The sequence below is a fragment of the Triticum aestivum genome, chromosome 4B (genome assembly GCF_018294505.1).
Source record: "Triticum aestivum cultivar Chinese Spring chromosome 4B, IWGSC CS RefSeq v2.1, whole genome shotgun sequence".
Taxonomy (NCBI): Eukaryota; Viridiplantae; Streptophyta; class Magnoliopsida; order Poales; family Poaceae; genus Triticum; species Triticum aestivum.
In genome coordinates, this window is record NC_057804.1 from 628,081,996 (window position 1) to 628,097,519 (window position 15,524).

The window sequence follows — 15,524 nt, forward strand, 5'->3', positions numbered from 1 at the left end:
CTGAGACCGTTCGCGCCAAAAATGTTGTGAGTTGATGTTAGTTCAATACATTTACGAAAGAAAAACAATGGACCGACTGAGTTTTTTTACAGTTTAGAAAAAAATTAGGTGATTTTGTTTTTAAAATTTTGGCTGATGATGAATCCGAGAGGTGTAGGTGGATCTTTTTTTTTTTGAGGGTTAGAGAGGTGGAAATTAGTACGAATCGAACTGGAGGAGGATTATTATACGAATCGAACTGGGACGCAGGCCCAGGCGGCCTGCCCTGCCTATATTATGTATAGTATACATAGGTATTTCTTGCGTGGCTGAGGTGAAAGAAGAAAGAAAGAAAGAAAGAAAAAGCGGAAGAGGGGAACTGCCCTAGCCGTCGGCCGGCGCCGGCGAGCTCCTCCTTGTGAGCCGCCCCGCCGCGCCCTCGTCAATTAGTTACTACAGGTGAAGAATTTTGTATCTCCTTTGTCTAGGATAGGAAGGAAGGGGATCCGACTAGGAACGATTGCGGATTTAATTTGGATCCAAGGGAAGATGCCGTCGAGGGTCTCGACGCGACCATCCTCGCCGAAACTCGGCGAGCGCGACGACGTCAACGGGCTGGAGACCTGGGACGATCCTATTCCCAGGCGGTCGCAGTGGACCGTCCAGGACCTCTGCGACGCGTTCGTCGCCGGCTCCAAGCACCACCTCAGCCTGATCCCCCAGCCGCCGCCCCGCGAGGAGCGCGCCCGGCGGAGGCAGGAGCGCGAGCGCAGCTTCCTGCTCAACGTCGCGCTCCGCAAGTACGCCACGCAAAACAACATACAGGTACCTACAAGAATCGAGACTGTTGTTACTCAGGCTTCTTTTTCTGCTACTAGTTTTTTTTTTAAATAACATATAGTAGTACGCACTCATCACTCCCTTTGGTGTTACTTTCAGCATAGCGAGTTAGAGCTCGTGGAAGTGAAGGCTAGGAACTATGTCTTTGAATGCCCAAGAGCCTACTTGCACTACAATATCCTGGTGAGATGCCCAGATGGCACGCACACCGTGTTCTTCGCCGAGGTGGATCCTGAACGCGCCGGAGAGGAGGATGTTCATCTCTGCATCCCTCTGCAAGACGCCGACGCCAACAACAACGGCCCCTGTTTCAGTTGCAAACACCGCGCCAGGGGCCTTATGCATCCCACCGGCGCTGCCTACTTGGGCGGCCACATGGAAACCAACTTCCTTGACTTTGAGCTTCCAGATAGCAGTGATGATGAATATATCTAACAGCTGAGCTGAGCTGATCTGAATGAATGAATCTACCAACCTCCTTAGCTGAATATTAGTCCGTATAATAAAGTTCAGCTATCTCCGCCTCCGCGGGAGTGGAGTTTAGTTTTTGGACTGCAGTCACCGTGGATGTATTTTATTTATTTTCATTTAAATGCTATGTGAAGGATATAATTTCATTTTCTTTCCCCTGCTGTTTTTGTCACCATTTTATTTTAGTATTTTAGTTTCATAGTAGTACATCACACAGATGATAGCTTGTTCCAGCCGAGTGAAGGTGGCTTTATGTTCTCTCTACATATATACTCGTTTGCTAGAGCAACTCTAGCAGAGCTGCTATAATGGCTAGTTGTGCCTGTTCCTACCACTTAGCCAATTTTTTTTTTTGATAAACAACACTCTGACCAAGTTTGATCTAATAAGCAGCAAATAATGATTAAGGTTTTGGTCAGTGCATATTTAATATCCTCTGCAAACTACTCCCTCTGTCCCAGAATATAAGAACGTTTTTGACACTATGCTAGTGTTAAAAACGTTCTTATATTTTGGGACGGAGGAAGTAAATATACAGTACATATCCTTTTCTTAGATGTGCATATTAGTATATCACAAGAAACAGTAGGGAGTATATCACAACCTCACATATCATAAGCGATATCATACACAACACTCAACGTACTTAGGTCGGTCATCTTATCTGTACTGAATTATATGCCCTGGGCCGAGCGTGGAGTTACATTTACAACAAGTGGTGGCCACATTGCCACAAGTTAGAAGACTGCTGCAGCGTGGAGTCACATTACGACATGCCTGCCACATCACCCTGAGCTAGTAGAAGGCTGCTACAGTGTCGGAGAGTAGAGATACTTCAAGCTCAACGTACTTAGGTCGGTCATCTTACCTGTACTGAATTATATGCCCCGGGCCAAGCGTGGAGTTACATTTACAACAAGTGGTGGCCACATTGCCACGAGTTAGAAGACTGCTGCAGCGTGGAGTCACATTACGACATGCCTGCCACATCACCCTGAGCTAGTAGAAGGCTGCTACAGTGTCGGAGAGTAGAGATACTTCAAGCTCAACGTACTTAGGTCGGTCATCTTACCTGTACTGAATTATATGACCCGGGCCGAGCGTGGAGTTACATTTACAACAAAGTGGTGGCCACATTGCCACGAGTTAGAAGACTGCTGCAGCGTGGAGTCACATTACGACATGCCTGCCACATCACCCTGAGCTAGTAGAAGGCTGCTACAGTGTCGGAGAGTAGAGATACTTCAAGCTCAACGTACTTAGGTCGGTCATCTTATCTGTACTGAATTATATGCCCTGGGCCGAGCGTGGAGTTACATTTACAACAAGTGGTGGCCACATTGCCACGAGTTAGAAGACTGCTGCAGCGTGGAGTCACATTACGACATGCCTGCCACATCACCCTGAGCTAGTAGAAGGCTGCTACAGTGTCGGAGAGTAGAGATACTTCAAGCTCAACGTACTTAGGTCGGTCATCTTATCTGTACTGAATTATATGCCCCGGGCCGAGCGTGGAGTTACATTTATAAGTGGTGGCCACATTGCCACGAGTTAGAAGACTGCTGCAGCGTGGAGTCACATTACGACATGCCTGTCACATCACCCTGAGCTAACTACTAGAAGGCTGCTACAGTGTCGGAGAGTAGAGATACTTCAAGCTCCTGGCAATGACTCTCCCGTAGCCTCCCGATCCCCAGCCTTCCCCATAAGAATTCTGGAAGACGTAGTAGCCTTCACCTTCGGGCGTCACACCGAATCCCACAATCACCACACAATGCGAAGATACCAGCCCGCTTGGGGTGATCACATAAACTGGATCAGCTGGTATGTCATAAACATCATCAGCTTTTAATCTGTAGAAATCCGTGGTGACTCGAAAATTCCCAACGAGCACATTCCCCTCTTTCAATTTAGCACAGGCACCATGAAAGTCAGCTATATTTAGCTCTTCGAATCCACTGATGCGATATTGCTCAAAGTCCTACAAGATTCATGTGAAAACAATTCAACCATTATTTGAATACTGATGAAAACAATTGCAATTACTAGACACTGAATCCAATATATACAGTCTCAAAGCCGTAAACAAGCAGGTATGATTTCATTTACTAAAAGCAATGCGATTAAGAAAAACCAAGGTATAACAACTACAGCACATCAAGTTTGCAAGCACATTTGTAAGAGTAGTATATTATCATGAGAGAAGAAAAGTATACTCTCATTCTCATCATATTCAGATAGAGAATGTACTTCAAAAACAATGTCTGGTGCCTATAATTATATTAAAATCCCCCCCCCCCCCCCCCCCCCCACACACACACCACCAGTCATAGGAGAACAGTTTCAGCTTCTACTAAAAGCAGAGTTTGGCTGCAGAATGGTAGTTTTCCTAAATAAGTGACTCACAACCAGGGTAGTTGCTAGTTGTGTCCATTCGCACTGTATTATTATTAGCCTGAAACTGAGACATTTCCTAGATCAGTGACTCACAAACTAACTGATCATACTAACACCTGAAGGCTGCAGCTAACAATTGACAAGCTGATACTATTTACTGTTGTGATTAGGCACCAATTAAGTCTCTAACTAGGTGGGCCTACAGACTTTCTTAAGATAATTTCAGAAAGTGTTCACCCCACTAAATGTGTTCATGTGAACAAATCAACAAAATATGTTACCTGTATGATTACCGATGTAAGAGTAAATAGACTTTGCTGCAGAACTGAAATCTGAGAGTTTATTAAAACTCTAGTCAATTAGTTTACGAAGTGTTTTGGCGTGTCCTAGTCTCTCAGTAAGCACTCTTCATAATTCCGTAAAAGTGTTACATTAGCTGTGATCCAAACACCCCCCCCTTTTTTCTTTCTATGTTTTCGAAACCTGCAGGTTTGCATAGATTCCTTTGTTTTCATCACCTCGAGCAAGGAAAGCCCCTTAATAGAACTTGGTATGCTTATCTAAGATGTATTGTATCTTGTGCTCTCAAGAGTTTTGGATTGACTCCTTGTGCATATCGACCTATCTTCGCCTCTAGAGCGACGATATCTAGCACAGCATGTTGAAATAATCCCTTCAACACTTGTGTGGGAGTTGTTCCTCCAAAATCTTCTCAGATGTTAATTACTTATTACTTAATGATAGAAAAATAAAGAATCGCACCTGAAACTTTGTATCTCCCTTGTTGTAGGCTGATTCGCTTACAACACCTTTTTCTTCCATCTGCTCCATACACACAGCCAGCTTTTCATTTCCTTTTCTTTGATTCATTTTGTAGAATTGACCGACGATATCTTGGAGGTGGTTGTGTGATAGTTCAATAATAAATTCATCAGCTTGATAAACATTGTCGCCAAAAGTAATTTCAGTTGCATGTTGCTTCTTATAAAGAGATTCAGTTGCTGAAACAGTTGACACCGATGAACATTCACCTGTAGAATATATTCTTAGATTTCAGATCCACAAGTCAGACAATAAAAAATGCAGATTTCAGATCCATAAGTCAAACAATAAAAAAAGCAAGTAATCCTGATGATAAAAAACACTACCTCTTCCTTGTTCTCTAATTGCTGGCGTAATGTTTCTGTTATACTATTTTCTAAATCTCCAGCTAAAATCCGAGTGACCAATTAATTTCTGGAATGCTGTCAAATGAAATAGTCATCGGAAGTTAAAAATTTAGTCCATGTAATAACTTAGGAAAATCACTAAATGAAGACAAACACAAGTAAAAGAATACTTACTGTGACTCTTGATGTCGAATCTTTGCCTATCCTGAAATTATGTACAATTTAAAGAGCTAGTTCAGTATCAATTTCCCCAAATCATAAATCTAAGATAAATCCAAAATCTACTAGTCATGAAAGAAACTATTATGTATGTGCACAAACATCTTAAAGAAAAGAATTAAACAGTAATAGAACTCAATAAAATACCACAATAAGACAACAAAGGAAAAAAAATCTTTGATCTAATCTTTGATCTAATACTAGCATGGAAACGGGAGAGCGAAAATTACTAGCACGGAAAAGGGAGAGCGAAAATTGTAATGGTCAAGTTAGTCATTCCAATTCAGAATTCCAGCAACAAGAACTTTTTAGAAATAAAGCAACAAGATAATCTCCAACACTGAGTTGCGCATGCAGTCAACATCACCAGGGTCATCTCGTCTGATCTTATACCGCAATGCATCGCATACCGGGCATGCGTTCAAATCCTCGTACGCACCGCGGTAGAGAATGCAGTCATTAGGGCATGCATGTATCTTCTCCACCTCCAATCCTAGAAGGCATACAACTTTCTTTGCTGCATACGTATTGTCGGGTAATTCGTTATCCTTTGGAAGCTTCTTCTTCAATATTTTCAGTAGCTTCTCAAATCCTTTGTCAGGCACACCATTCTTTGCCTTCCACTGCAGCAATTCCAGTACGGTACCGAGCTTTGTGTTGCCATCTTCGCAATTGGGGTACAGCCCTTTTTTGTGATCCTCTAACATGCGATCGAACTTCAACTTCTCCTTTTCACTTTCGCACTCTCTTTGAATCAACAATGACCCGGCGAAGATCATCATCGGGCACATCATTTGGCTCCTCTTGATCTTCAACAGCTTCCCTTGTTGCAGCATCTTCAGCTTCCCCCGTTGCAGCATCACCGTATTCAGGGGGCACATAGTTGTCATCATCTTCTTCTTCTTCTTCGTCTTCCATCATAACCCCTCTTTCTCCGTTCTTGGTCCAAACATTATAGTGTGGCATGAAACCCTTATAAAGAAGGTGGGTGTGAAGGGTTTTCGAGTCAGAGTAAGACCTTGTATTCCCACATATAGGGCATGGACAACACATAAAACCATTCTTATTCTTTGCCTCAGCCACTGTGAGGAAATTATTCACGCCCTTAATGTACTCGGAGGTGCATCTGTTACCGTACATCCATTGTCGGTTCATCTCTGTGTACATCATGAATAGATAAGTGACCAAATTATAGAAGTTTATCATCATATTAAACCCAAAGTACATACATAGTTCTCATTGAACAACATATAGCTCTCTAGAGCATCTAATTAAACCATACATTGAACTATGTAAAACATTTCAATGCAATAACAAATGCGAGCATAGCTGCAACCAAGGTAATAATTGATCCAACGACATAATGATACCAAGCCTCAGTATGAATGGCATATTTTCTAATCTTTCTAATCTTCAAGTGCATTGCATCTATCTTTATCTTGTGATTATCGACGACATCCGCAACATGCAACTCCAATATCATCTTATCCGCCTCAATTTTTTTCAATTTTTCCTTCAAATAATTGTTTTATTCTTCAACTAAATTTAACCTCTCGACAATAGGGTCGGTTGGAATTTCCGGTTCACATACCTTCTAGATAAAAAATCTATGTCACGTTGCTCGACATAATTGTCATAAACACTAAATGAAACTAATAGTTATAAAAGAATATATATATATATATATATATATATATATATACCACATCCGAATCATAGACAGGACGAGGGCTGATGGAGGCGGATACCAAAACCATTGCACTATATAATAAAAAACAATAATAAGTAAGAAAACTACACAAGTATCTATCTAAATCATACAAGTAAGAACTTTTTTCTTTTAGAAAGAAGATAAGATCAAGAGGCTCACCATGGTGGTGCAGGCGACGAGATTGGCGCGGGCGACCAACGGCGGTGAGGACGGGGACGGGACAGGACGGACCGCCAAACCTAGACAAATCTCGAGGAAAATGGAGTTTGGACAAGGAGCTTCAAGAGGAGAAAGCTTAAGTGTGGCTCGGGCATTTCATCAAACACCTCATGTGCATAGGAAGTGAGCTAGAGCACAACACACCTCTTCCAAAAAAACAGAGCACTCCACTGCTCTGCTCGCGGATAAGGGGTATATATAGGCACATCATTGGTCCCGGTTCGTGGCTGGAACCAGGACTAAAGGACACCCTTTGGTCCCGGTTAAAGCCACCAACCAGGACCAATAGTGGTGGGCCAGGAGTGAGGCACATTGGTCCTGGTCCGAGCCTTGAACCGGGACCAAAGGTGCCAGATGAACCGGAAACAATGCCCCACGATGGCCCGGCCGGCCCCCTGGCCTCACGAACCGGGACCTATGCCCCCATGAGTCCCGGTTCTGAGCTGAACCGAGACTAATGGGCTACCCCGACATGAACCAAAGCCCTGTTTTCTACTAGTGCCACACACACACAAAATCACTCTTGAAAAACACATTTGAAAAAATGATGAATACGTATTAAAAAATATTGAACAAGAATTTGAAAATTGTTGAAAGGGTATTAAAAAGTGTTGAACGTGTATATGAAAATGTTGAACAAGAATTTGAAAAATGTTGAACAAGTATTTCAAAATATTGAATAAGTATTAAAAATGTTGAACAAGTATTTGACAAATATTGAATAGATATTAAAAAATGTTGAACATGTATCTGAAAATGTTGACCAAGTATTTGAAAAAATGTTGAATAACTATTAAAATGTTGAACAAGTATTTGAGAAATGTTGAAATAGCACTCGGACGGTGTTGAACATGTATACAAAAAATGTTGATCACTTGTTACAAAAATGTTTTTGAGATGTACAAAAATGTGAAGTGAAAAAGAAAACAAATATGAGAAAACACAAAAGAAAAATGAAAAATGGAGAAGAAAAGAGAAAACCAAAACAAAAAACTGACAAGAAGAAAGAAAACCCAACAAAATTTTGGAGCAGAACAAACAAAATGCAAAAAAGAATGAAAAATACTAACAGAAAAACGGAGAATAAAAAAGAAAAGAAACAAAATAATAAAAAAGGACAAAATCTGGAAGAAAACGGCTCGAGTAGCCTCAAGTAGGCGATGCACCTACTTCCTACCATGAAAGTATGTCGGGCGGAGTGGTTGGCGCAGCGGGTCTTCAACCTGAAGACCAGGGATCTAGGGTCAGAGCATCTCCAGCCGTTCGGCCCCCTAGGACGCCGAAAAAGAGCCGCCTGGGGGCGAACCGGTGTTTGTTGGCGTGTTGGGGCGATTACGGTCGCAGTCGTCGCCCCCAGGCCGCCCGCCAGAATCGCGCAAACTCGGCGAATTTTCATGCAAATTTGTGCAAACTCAGCGACCTGGCACAAACTCGGCGATATTTCACAGGAACTTGTACAAACATGCAAAGTACGCCTAAACTATGCCTAGAACTACGCCTAAACATGTAAACTACTGCTACGCCATGGCCGTCGCCCGCCTTCTACATGCCAAGGAGCTTGTAGAAACGGGTGTAGTCGTCGTCGTCGTCGTCGTGTCGCTCCCCGTCGGAGCCGCCACAGTCCCTGCTAGAACCCAGGCCAGGGTCGCCGACCCGCGCGGGGTTGTCGGACCGGCCTCGTGCTCCTCGTCGCTGTCGAGGACGACAACGCCGCCATCCTCGCGTCTGCGCGCGCGGCGCGCGTCCTTGCGCCGGGCCTGGAGCTCCGCGTATGCCTGGTGCTGGTGGAGCACCTGCTCGCGGACGTAGTCGTCCCTCGCCTACTTGAGGGCGGCCTCGTCGGCAGTGGCCATCTCCGTGTGCTTCAGCTTCACGGGGAGCAGCCCCGGCTCGGTCTTCGGCCAGACCAGGCGGAGAGAGCGCGGGGAGGGGCGGGCACCCTCGTTGATGATGAGGGCGCCACTGCGGGTAAAACGACATAGCCACTAGTAGAAAAACACCTAATAGTCCCAGTTCGTAAGGGCCTTTAGTCCCGGTTCATGAACCGGGACTAATGGGCTGTTACTAATACCTCCACCCATTAGTCCCAGTTCAAACTAGAACCGGGACCAATGTGCCTCCACGTGGCCCTGTGCGCCGAGCCCAGTCAGGGGGCCTTTGGTCCCGGTTGGTGGCTCCAACCGGGACCAAAAGGCATCCACGCGTCAGCATTCCAGTGGCTGGGGTTTTTGTTTTTTTTTTGAAAGGAGGGGAGGTTGGGGGTTTTGGGGGGTTAATTTAGATGTTTCATATATTGTGTTAGCTAGCTAATTAATAGAGAGAAGTTTCCTCTCTTATGTCCATGCTTGGTCGACGCTACGTACTATATATATATAAGTGATCGAGAGAACCATTCAGTACAGAAGTTCGTCATGCATACCGAGAGAAGTGATCGATCGACCTCTCCTTCTCCGAGAGATTGGTCGAACAACAAGTTTTCGTATCATGTATCCGACACTACTGGCTACATACATGTACAATATGTATAAGATCTCTTAATTACAAACCCCTAGCATTTGAAATCAATTTCCACATGGTATTCTCTGGCTTTATTGATGACGTGGTCAAGAAAGAATCCCGCCAATTCCTCTTGAATTGCTTTCATGCGATCTGGTTCTAGGAGTTCATTCCGCATCTGCCACGTCTAATTTGAAGAAGGGGGTTAATTAATACATATATATGAATGAAACTCAACGGAAATGATGGTGTAATAAAATGAAATTGTGAATATTATTGCTTACGCACTTCATATTGTCTTTGAGAGTAGCCCCGCTTGTTTTTCAAAGTCGCGGTGTGGATGAACTCGCACACGTAGTATCCACAGAAATCATTCCCTTCCTCCTGCCACAAGCACTTTACGAGAAATAGAGGTCAATTAAACTGATAATGAAGCATTATAAATGGCATTGATGAAAGTATAGCTATAGAATCAACGGGAGATGCGCGCAACTAGCTAGCCAGTAGTACTTACTTTCGGCCATTTATATGTCAACTCCTTCGGCAGTCCCGGAGCTTCTGCGGTGAACTGTTTCCAAACCCTGCAAGACAAAGAAAATTATTATTATTACTTGAGATATCAGGAAATGAACAAAAAGTTGCCAATATGGTGCGATAATGATCGATTGAACTTACTTGCTGAGCATTTCAGTGATGTCCGCATAGGATTTGGGATCTTTCCGTCTCGAGTCTAAGACGGTTACTAGTCCACGCTCAAGCTTAATCTCCAGAAGAATATAGTGGTACCTGCGCACGCATGCATAACTCATCAATTATATTACTATAAAGTCGCTTGAGTAATAAGGGAAACCGAATATGCACACGACAGTAACACTCACGGGCCGTTGTAAGGAAAGAGTATGGTATCTTTGTTTTGATTTTTGAGCAACGATCGTAGCAAGTTGTCCTCGACCTCTTTGACATCCTTTTCAACCAGAAATACATCTATGATATTTGTGTTAATGAACCCAATATCATAAATTTCTTGTTTTTGCACTCGACAATCTTCAATCTGCATAATATATTGAGGATAATTAATTATAAATACATGCAATGAAAGAGCTGAGCTATATATAGAGACTTAATGACAGAAATAGTACTTACAGGCGGTAGCAAAAGACCATTAATTTATCGAGGGCCTTTTGATTGAAGAACTCGAAGAACTCCTCAAATGGAATAGTCAACAGATCATTTGCAACGAGATCGTGCTCCTCTTTAATATGCAGATACAAAGCATTCTTACCCTCAGACTCTCTGCAGGTTTCCATGTACCAATTATGGAATCTTCGCATCATTGTTGTCAGAGATTTTTCATCTTTGACGAGAGGCTTCCCGTACTCGTATCTGTGTTCGTCCACCTCCAAGAAATCAGGAAGTGCATCGTCAGGCAGGTAATCGTCAAGATTGCCATAACCGGCCACCGTCCCCGGAGCATTAGACACATTGAGCGGGGGGCACGATTGCTATGCTTGTTCGCCGAGCTGGGCAATTTTTTCCCCTTTGCTCGTTCTTTTGACCTTTTAGCACTGACAGTAGTTCCCGACTGCTGGGCTTGGAGATATGTTTGTTCAGTATTGCGCTCATAGTTGGTTCTCGGCGGAGACTTTGGTGGTTTCCTCAGGGCGTCGAGAGTGCGATTTGCTTTCACCGGATCTACCTTCTCCTCCGGAGGTGGATGTCTCTTTGCTTTCACCCCTTCAAAGAACTCCTTCACATGGGTCCGCACAATCGTATCGTTTTCCTCCTCGGACCTCTCGTACGGTAACTTCTCTAGAGGCTTGAGAGATGATGGACCGTATTTGTATTGCCTCCCGCCTCTGGTTGTCCTGCTAGACGCCGGAGCAGACGGAGCAAACGGAGAAATTACGCAACTTCATCCCTTCCATTTGAGATTATGTCCCTCAATATCGCTTCTGCTTCTTCATCTCGGCAGTGCTCCATAGTTTCTGCAAATATTTACAACATGTTTATATATGGTACAAATGGAACTAGTGGCAAACATAGAACTAGCCAACTAATCACAATAAGGAATCATGTTAGTGGCCTCGACGCTGCTTCTCTAGGGTTTGGGGTCGCCTCGACACAACAACGCTTCGAGAGAGTTAATTTGTCGGGTAGGGGCGCGGCAGGAGGGGGTAGGAGACAAACATCGTTTTCTCTCTAGGTTTTGGGTGTCCTCGAGAGTTTTGGTCGAGCGAGAGGGCCGAGGGGGGGGGGTATTTATATCGACCGCCCCTCATGTCAAAGTTATCTCGAGGGGGTTATACCGACAACGACAAGAAAGGAAAATAATTAAGGAAAAGGAAGAAAAGAGGAAGAAGGAAGAAGAAAAAAAAAGAGGAGAAGAAGAAAGGAATAGAGGAGAAGAAGAAAAAATAGAAATTTTTCTTTCTATTTTTTCTTCTTCTCCTCTATTCCTTTCTTCTTCTCCTCTTCTTTTTCTTCTTTTTTCCTCTTCTTATTTATTTCTCCTCTTCTTCCTCTCCTCTTCTTCATCTTCTTATTTTCCTTTTTCCTCTCATTCTTTTTCTTCTTCTTTCTTCCTTCTTCCTTCTTCCTCTTTTCTTCTTTTTCCTTATTTTACTTTAAATTTCTCCTCTACACTAACCTAAAATAAACTAACCTAAAATCGATATCTACTAACACCTTAAAAAATAATACATATATGAAAAAATGCATATATGAAAAAAAAACATCATCATATCATGAACAGAAAAAATAGTATTTTTCTAAAAATCTATCTTTTGCATATATACATCAACATATATATACACTAACCTAAAATGCACAAAAATGCTATCGGAGAGGGGGTATATCGACCCCCCTCATGTATCCACATACATATATACATATATACATACATATATACTTACATATATGTATAAATTTTTGCATATATAAAGTTTTTCTAAAATCTAACTTTTGCATATATGAACATATATACACAGAGAACATATACATAAAATGCACAAAAAAATAAGAGGAAAGGGCGCCGGCGGCCGGACCGAAGGCGGCGGCGTGTGGTCGGGGCGACGGCGATGGGGTTGGGGGAGGGGCGGCGCGCGCGGCGATGCCGACGGGGTCGGGGAAGGGGCGGCGCGCGCGGCGACGGCGACGGGGTCGGGGCAGGGGCGGCGCACGCGGCGACGGCGACGGGGTCGGGGCCGGCAGGGGCGGCGGGCGCGGCGACGGTGTCGGGGCAGTGGCTCGGCGGCGGCGACGGCGAGCTGAACCAGCCTGACGGCGTTGGGGCAGGGCTCGGTGGCGACGACGACGAGGAGCAGAGGCATCGGGGCGAGAAGAAAGAGATGGGTTTTGGCGAAAACTACTAAGTGTTGTATATATACGAAGGGCATTGGTCCCGGTTCGTGACTCCAACCAGGACTAATGCCCCCCTTTAGTCCCGGTTGGTGCCACCAACCGGGACCAAAGGCACCAAAGGCCTCTTTTTCGGCAGCCCAAAGGGCGGGAACCGTCGGCCTTTGGTCCCGGTTGGTGGCACCAACCGGGACTAATGCCCCCCTTTAGTCCCAGTTGGTGCCACCAACCGGGACCAAAGGCCCCTGTGCTGCCTGCCTCGGGGCCAAAGTTTAGTCCCACCTCGCTAGACGAGAGGGGCACGCAGTGGTTTATAAGCCCCACTGCCGCACCCCTCTCGAGCCGCTCTCCACCGCAGGCTTTCGGGCCTACTTGCTATTGCTTTGCCTGATGGGCCTTCTGGGCCTACTGCGGGCCTGAATCCTGGCCCATAGTAGGGCTTCTAGTCGTATTCAGGTCGTGGGGGCCCAGTAGGAGGCATTTTTTTTGTTTTTTTTTGTTTTCTTTACTTATTGTTGCTATATTTATTTATTTTTCAAGTTTTTTCTTTTGTTTTCTGCATTATTTATTTTCTTTTGTTTTTTGCTTTATTTTTTAATTGTTTTTGCTTTTAGTTTTAGGAAAATTATAAACTTTCTGTTAGTGCCATTAGTTTTCAAATTTGAAAACACTTTTTTTGTTTTTTTGTTTTCTTTCTTGCTCTATTTATTTTATTTTGTTTCTACTTACAACAAAATACTTATTGTTGTTTTTTCTTTTGTTTTCTGCATTATTATTTTTTTGTTTTTTGCTTTATTTTTTAATTGTTTTTGCTTTTAGTTTTAGGAAAATTATAAACTTTCTGTTAGCGCCATTAGTTTTCAAATTTGAAAACACTTTTTTTGTTTTTTTTGTTTTCTTTCTTGCTTTATTTATTTTATTTTGTTTCTACTTACAACAAAATACTTATTGTTGTTTTTTCTTTTGTTTTTTGCATTATTTATTTTCTTTTGTTTTTTGCTTTATTTTTAATTGTTTTTGCTTTTAGTTTTAGGAAAATTATAAACTTTCTGTTAGTGCCATTAGTTTTCAAATTTGAAAACACTTTTTTTGTTTTTTGTTTTCTTTCTTGCTTTATTTATTTTTTTTTGTTTCTACTTACAACAAATACTTATTGTTGCTATTTTTAATTATTACGAGGGCCGAACCATAAGATATTAAAGCATTTCAAATGAACTATGAAAAAGTTGAAAGTTGGCATGATATCATAAATTGACTCACATAGCATGTGCATGTACAAAACGGGCAATGGTATCATACTCGTCAGTTACAAAGTTTGCATGGTGTCATCATAATAGTTGCGGGAGAAAGTCTTCACTTTTTCTTCGCTTGTGTCATTTGCTTATTGCGCCGTAACCATGGATAATCTTCATCGTTTATCAGGATGCTGGGGTCAGCCTTGACTTTGAAGGGAGGAATTTCATGAAACTTTTCATAATCTTCAGACATGTCTGTCTTGTCCTCCACTCCCACGATGTCCCTTTTTCCTGAAAGAACTATGTGGCGCTTTGGCTCATCGTATGATGTATTCGCTTCCTTATCTTTTCTCTTTCTCGGTCTGGTAGACATGTCCTTCACATAGATAACCTGTGCCACATCATTGGCTAGGACGAACGGTTCGTCAGTGTACCCAAGATTTTTCAGATCCACTGTTGTCATTCCGTACTGTGGGTCTACCTGTACCCCGCCTCCTGACAGATTGACCCATTTGCACTTAAACAAAGGGACCTTAAAATCTACTCCGTAGTCAAGTTCCCATATGTCCACTATGTAACCATAATATGTGTCCTTTCCCCTCTCGGTTGTTGCATCAAAGCGGACACCGCTGTTTTGGTTGGTGCTCTTTTGATCTTGGTCAATCGTGTAAAATGTATTCCCATTTATCTCGTATCCTTTCCAAATCAATACAGTCAAAGATGGTCCCCTGGACAACAAGTACAGCTCATCACAAACAGTGTTGTCACCTCTGATACGTGCTTCCAACCAACTGCTAAAAGTCCTGATGTGTTCACATGTAATCCAGTCGTCGCACTGCTCCGGGTGTTTGGAGCGCAGACTGTTCTTGTGTTCATCGACATACGGGTCACCAAGGTAGAGTTCTGTAGAACTCTGTAGTGTGCTTGAGACCAAGAATATCCGTCCCTGCATATTATTGAGTCCCTTCCAAGCGTGCCTTTTCCAGTCAGTCTCCCCTCATACCGCGATTTAGGGAGACCTATCTTCTTAAGGCCAGGAATGAAGTCAACACAAAACCCGATGACATCCTCTGTTTGATGGCCCATGGAGATGCTTCCTTCTGGCCTAGCGCGGTTACGGACATATTTCTTTAGGACTCCCATGAACCTCTCAAAGGGGTACATATTGTGTAGAAATACGGGGCCCAGAATGACAATCTCGTCAACTAGATGAACTAGGACGTGCGTCATGATATTGAAGAAGGATGGTGGGAACACCAGCTCGAAACTGACAAGACATTGCACCACATCACTCCTTAGCCTTGGTATGATTTCTGGATCGATCACCTTCTGAGAGATTGCATTGAGGAATGCACATAGCTTCACAATGGCTAATCGGATGTTTTCCGGTAGAAGCCCCCTCAATGCAACCGGAAGCAGTTGCAACATAAT

General features: G+C 43.3%; 1 protein-coding gene across 1 annotated transcript; it reads left to right on the forward strand.

The window, feature by feature from the left end:
* The first annotated feature begins 284 nt into the window (after positions 1–284).
* On the forward strand, positions 285–1,448 carry LOC123089471 (uncharacterized). Its single transcript, XM_044511146.1, has 2 exons — positions 285–804; positions 919–1,448. Exons 1-2 carry the CDS (start codon positions 529–531, stop codon positions 1,252–1,254), a joined length of 612 nt encoding a protein of 203 aa, XP_044367081.1. The 5' UTR covers positions 285–528; the 3' UTR covers positions 1,255–1,448.
* The last annotated feature ends 14,076 nt before the right edge of the window (positions 1,449–15,524 follow it).

Bases quoted from the DNA above. Each gene is read 5' to 3' on its own strand.
- LOC123089471 (XM_044511146.1), top strand. From the start codon at position 529: ATGCCGTCGAGGGTCTCGACGCGACCATCCTCGCCGAAACTCGGCGAG. The intron at 805-918 runs GTACCTACAAGA...TGTTACTTTCAG, and splicing joins CCACGCAAAACAACATACAG to CATAGCGAGTTAGAGCTCGT.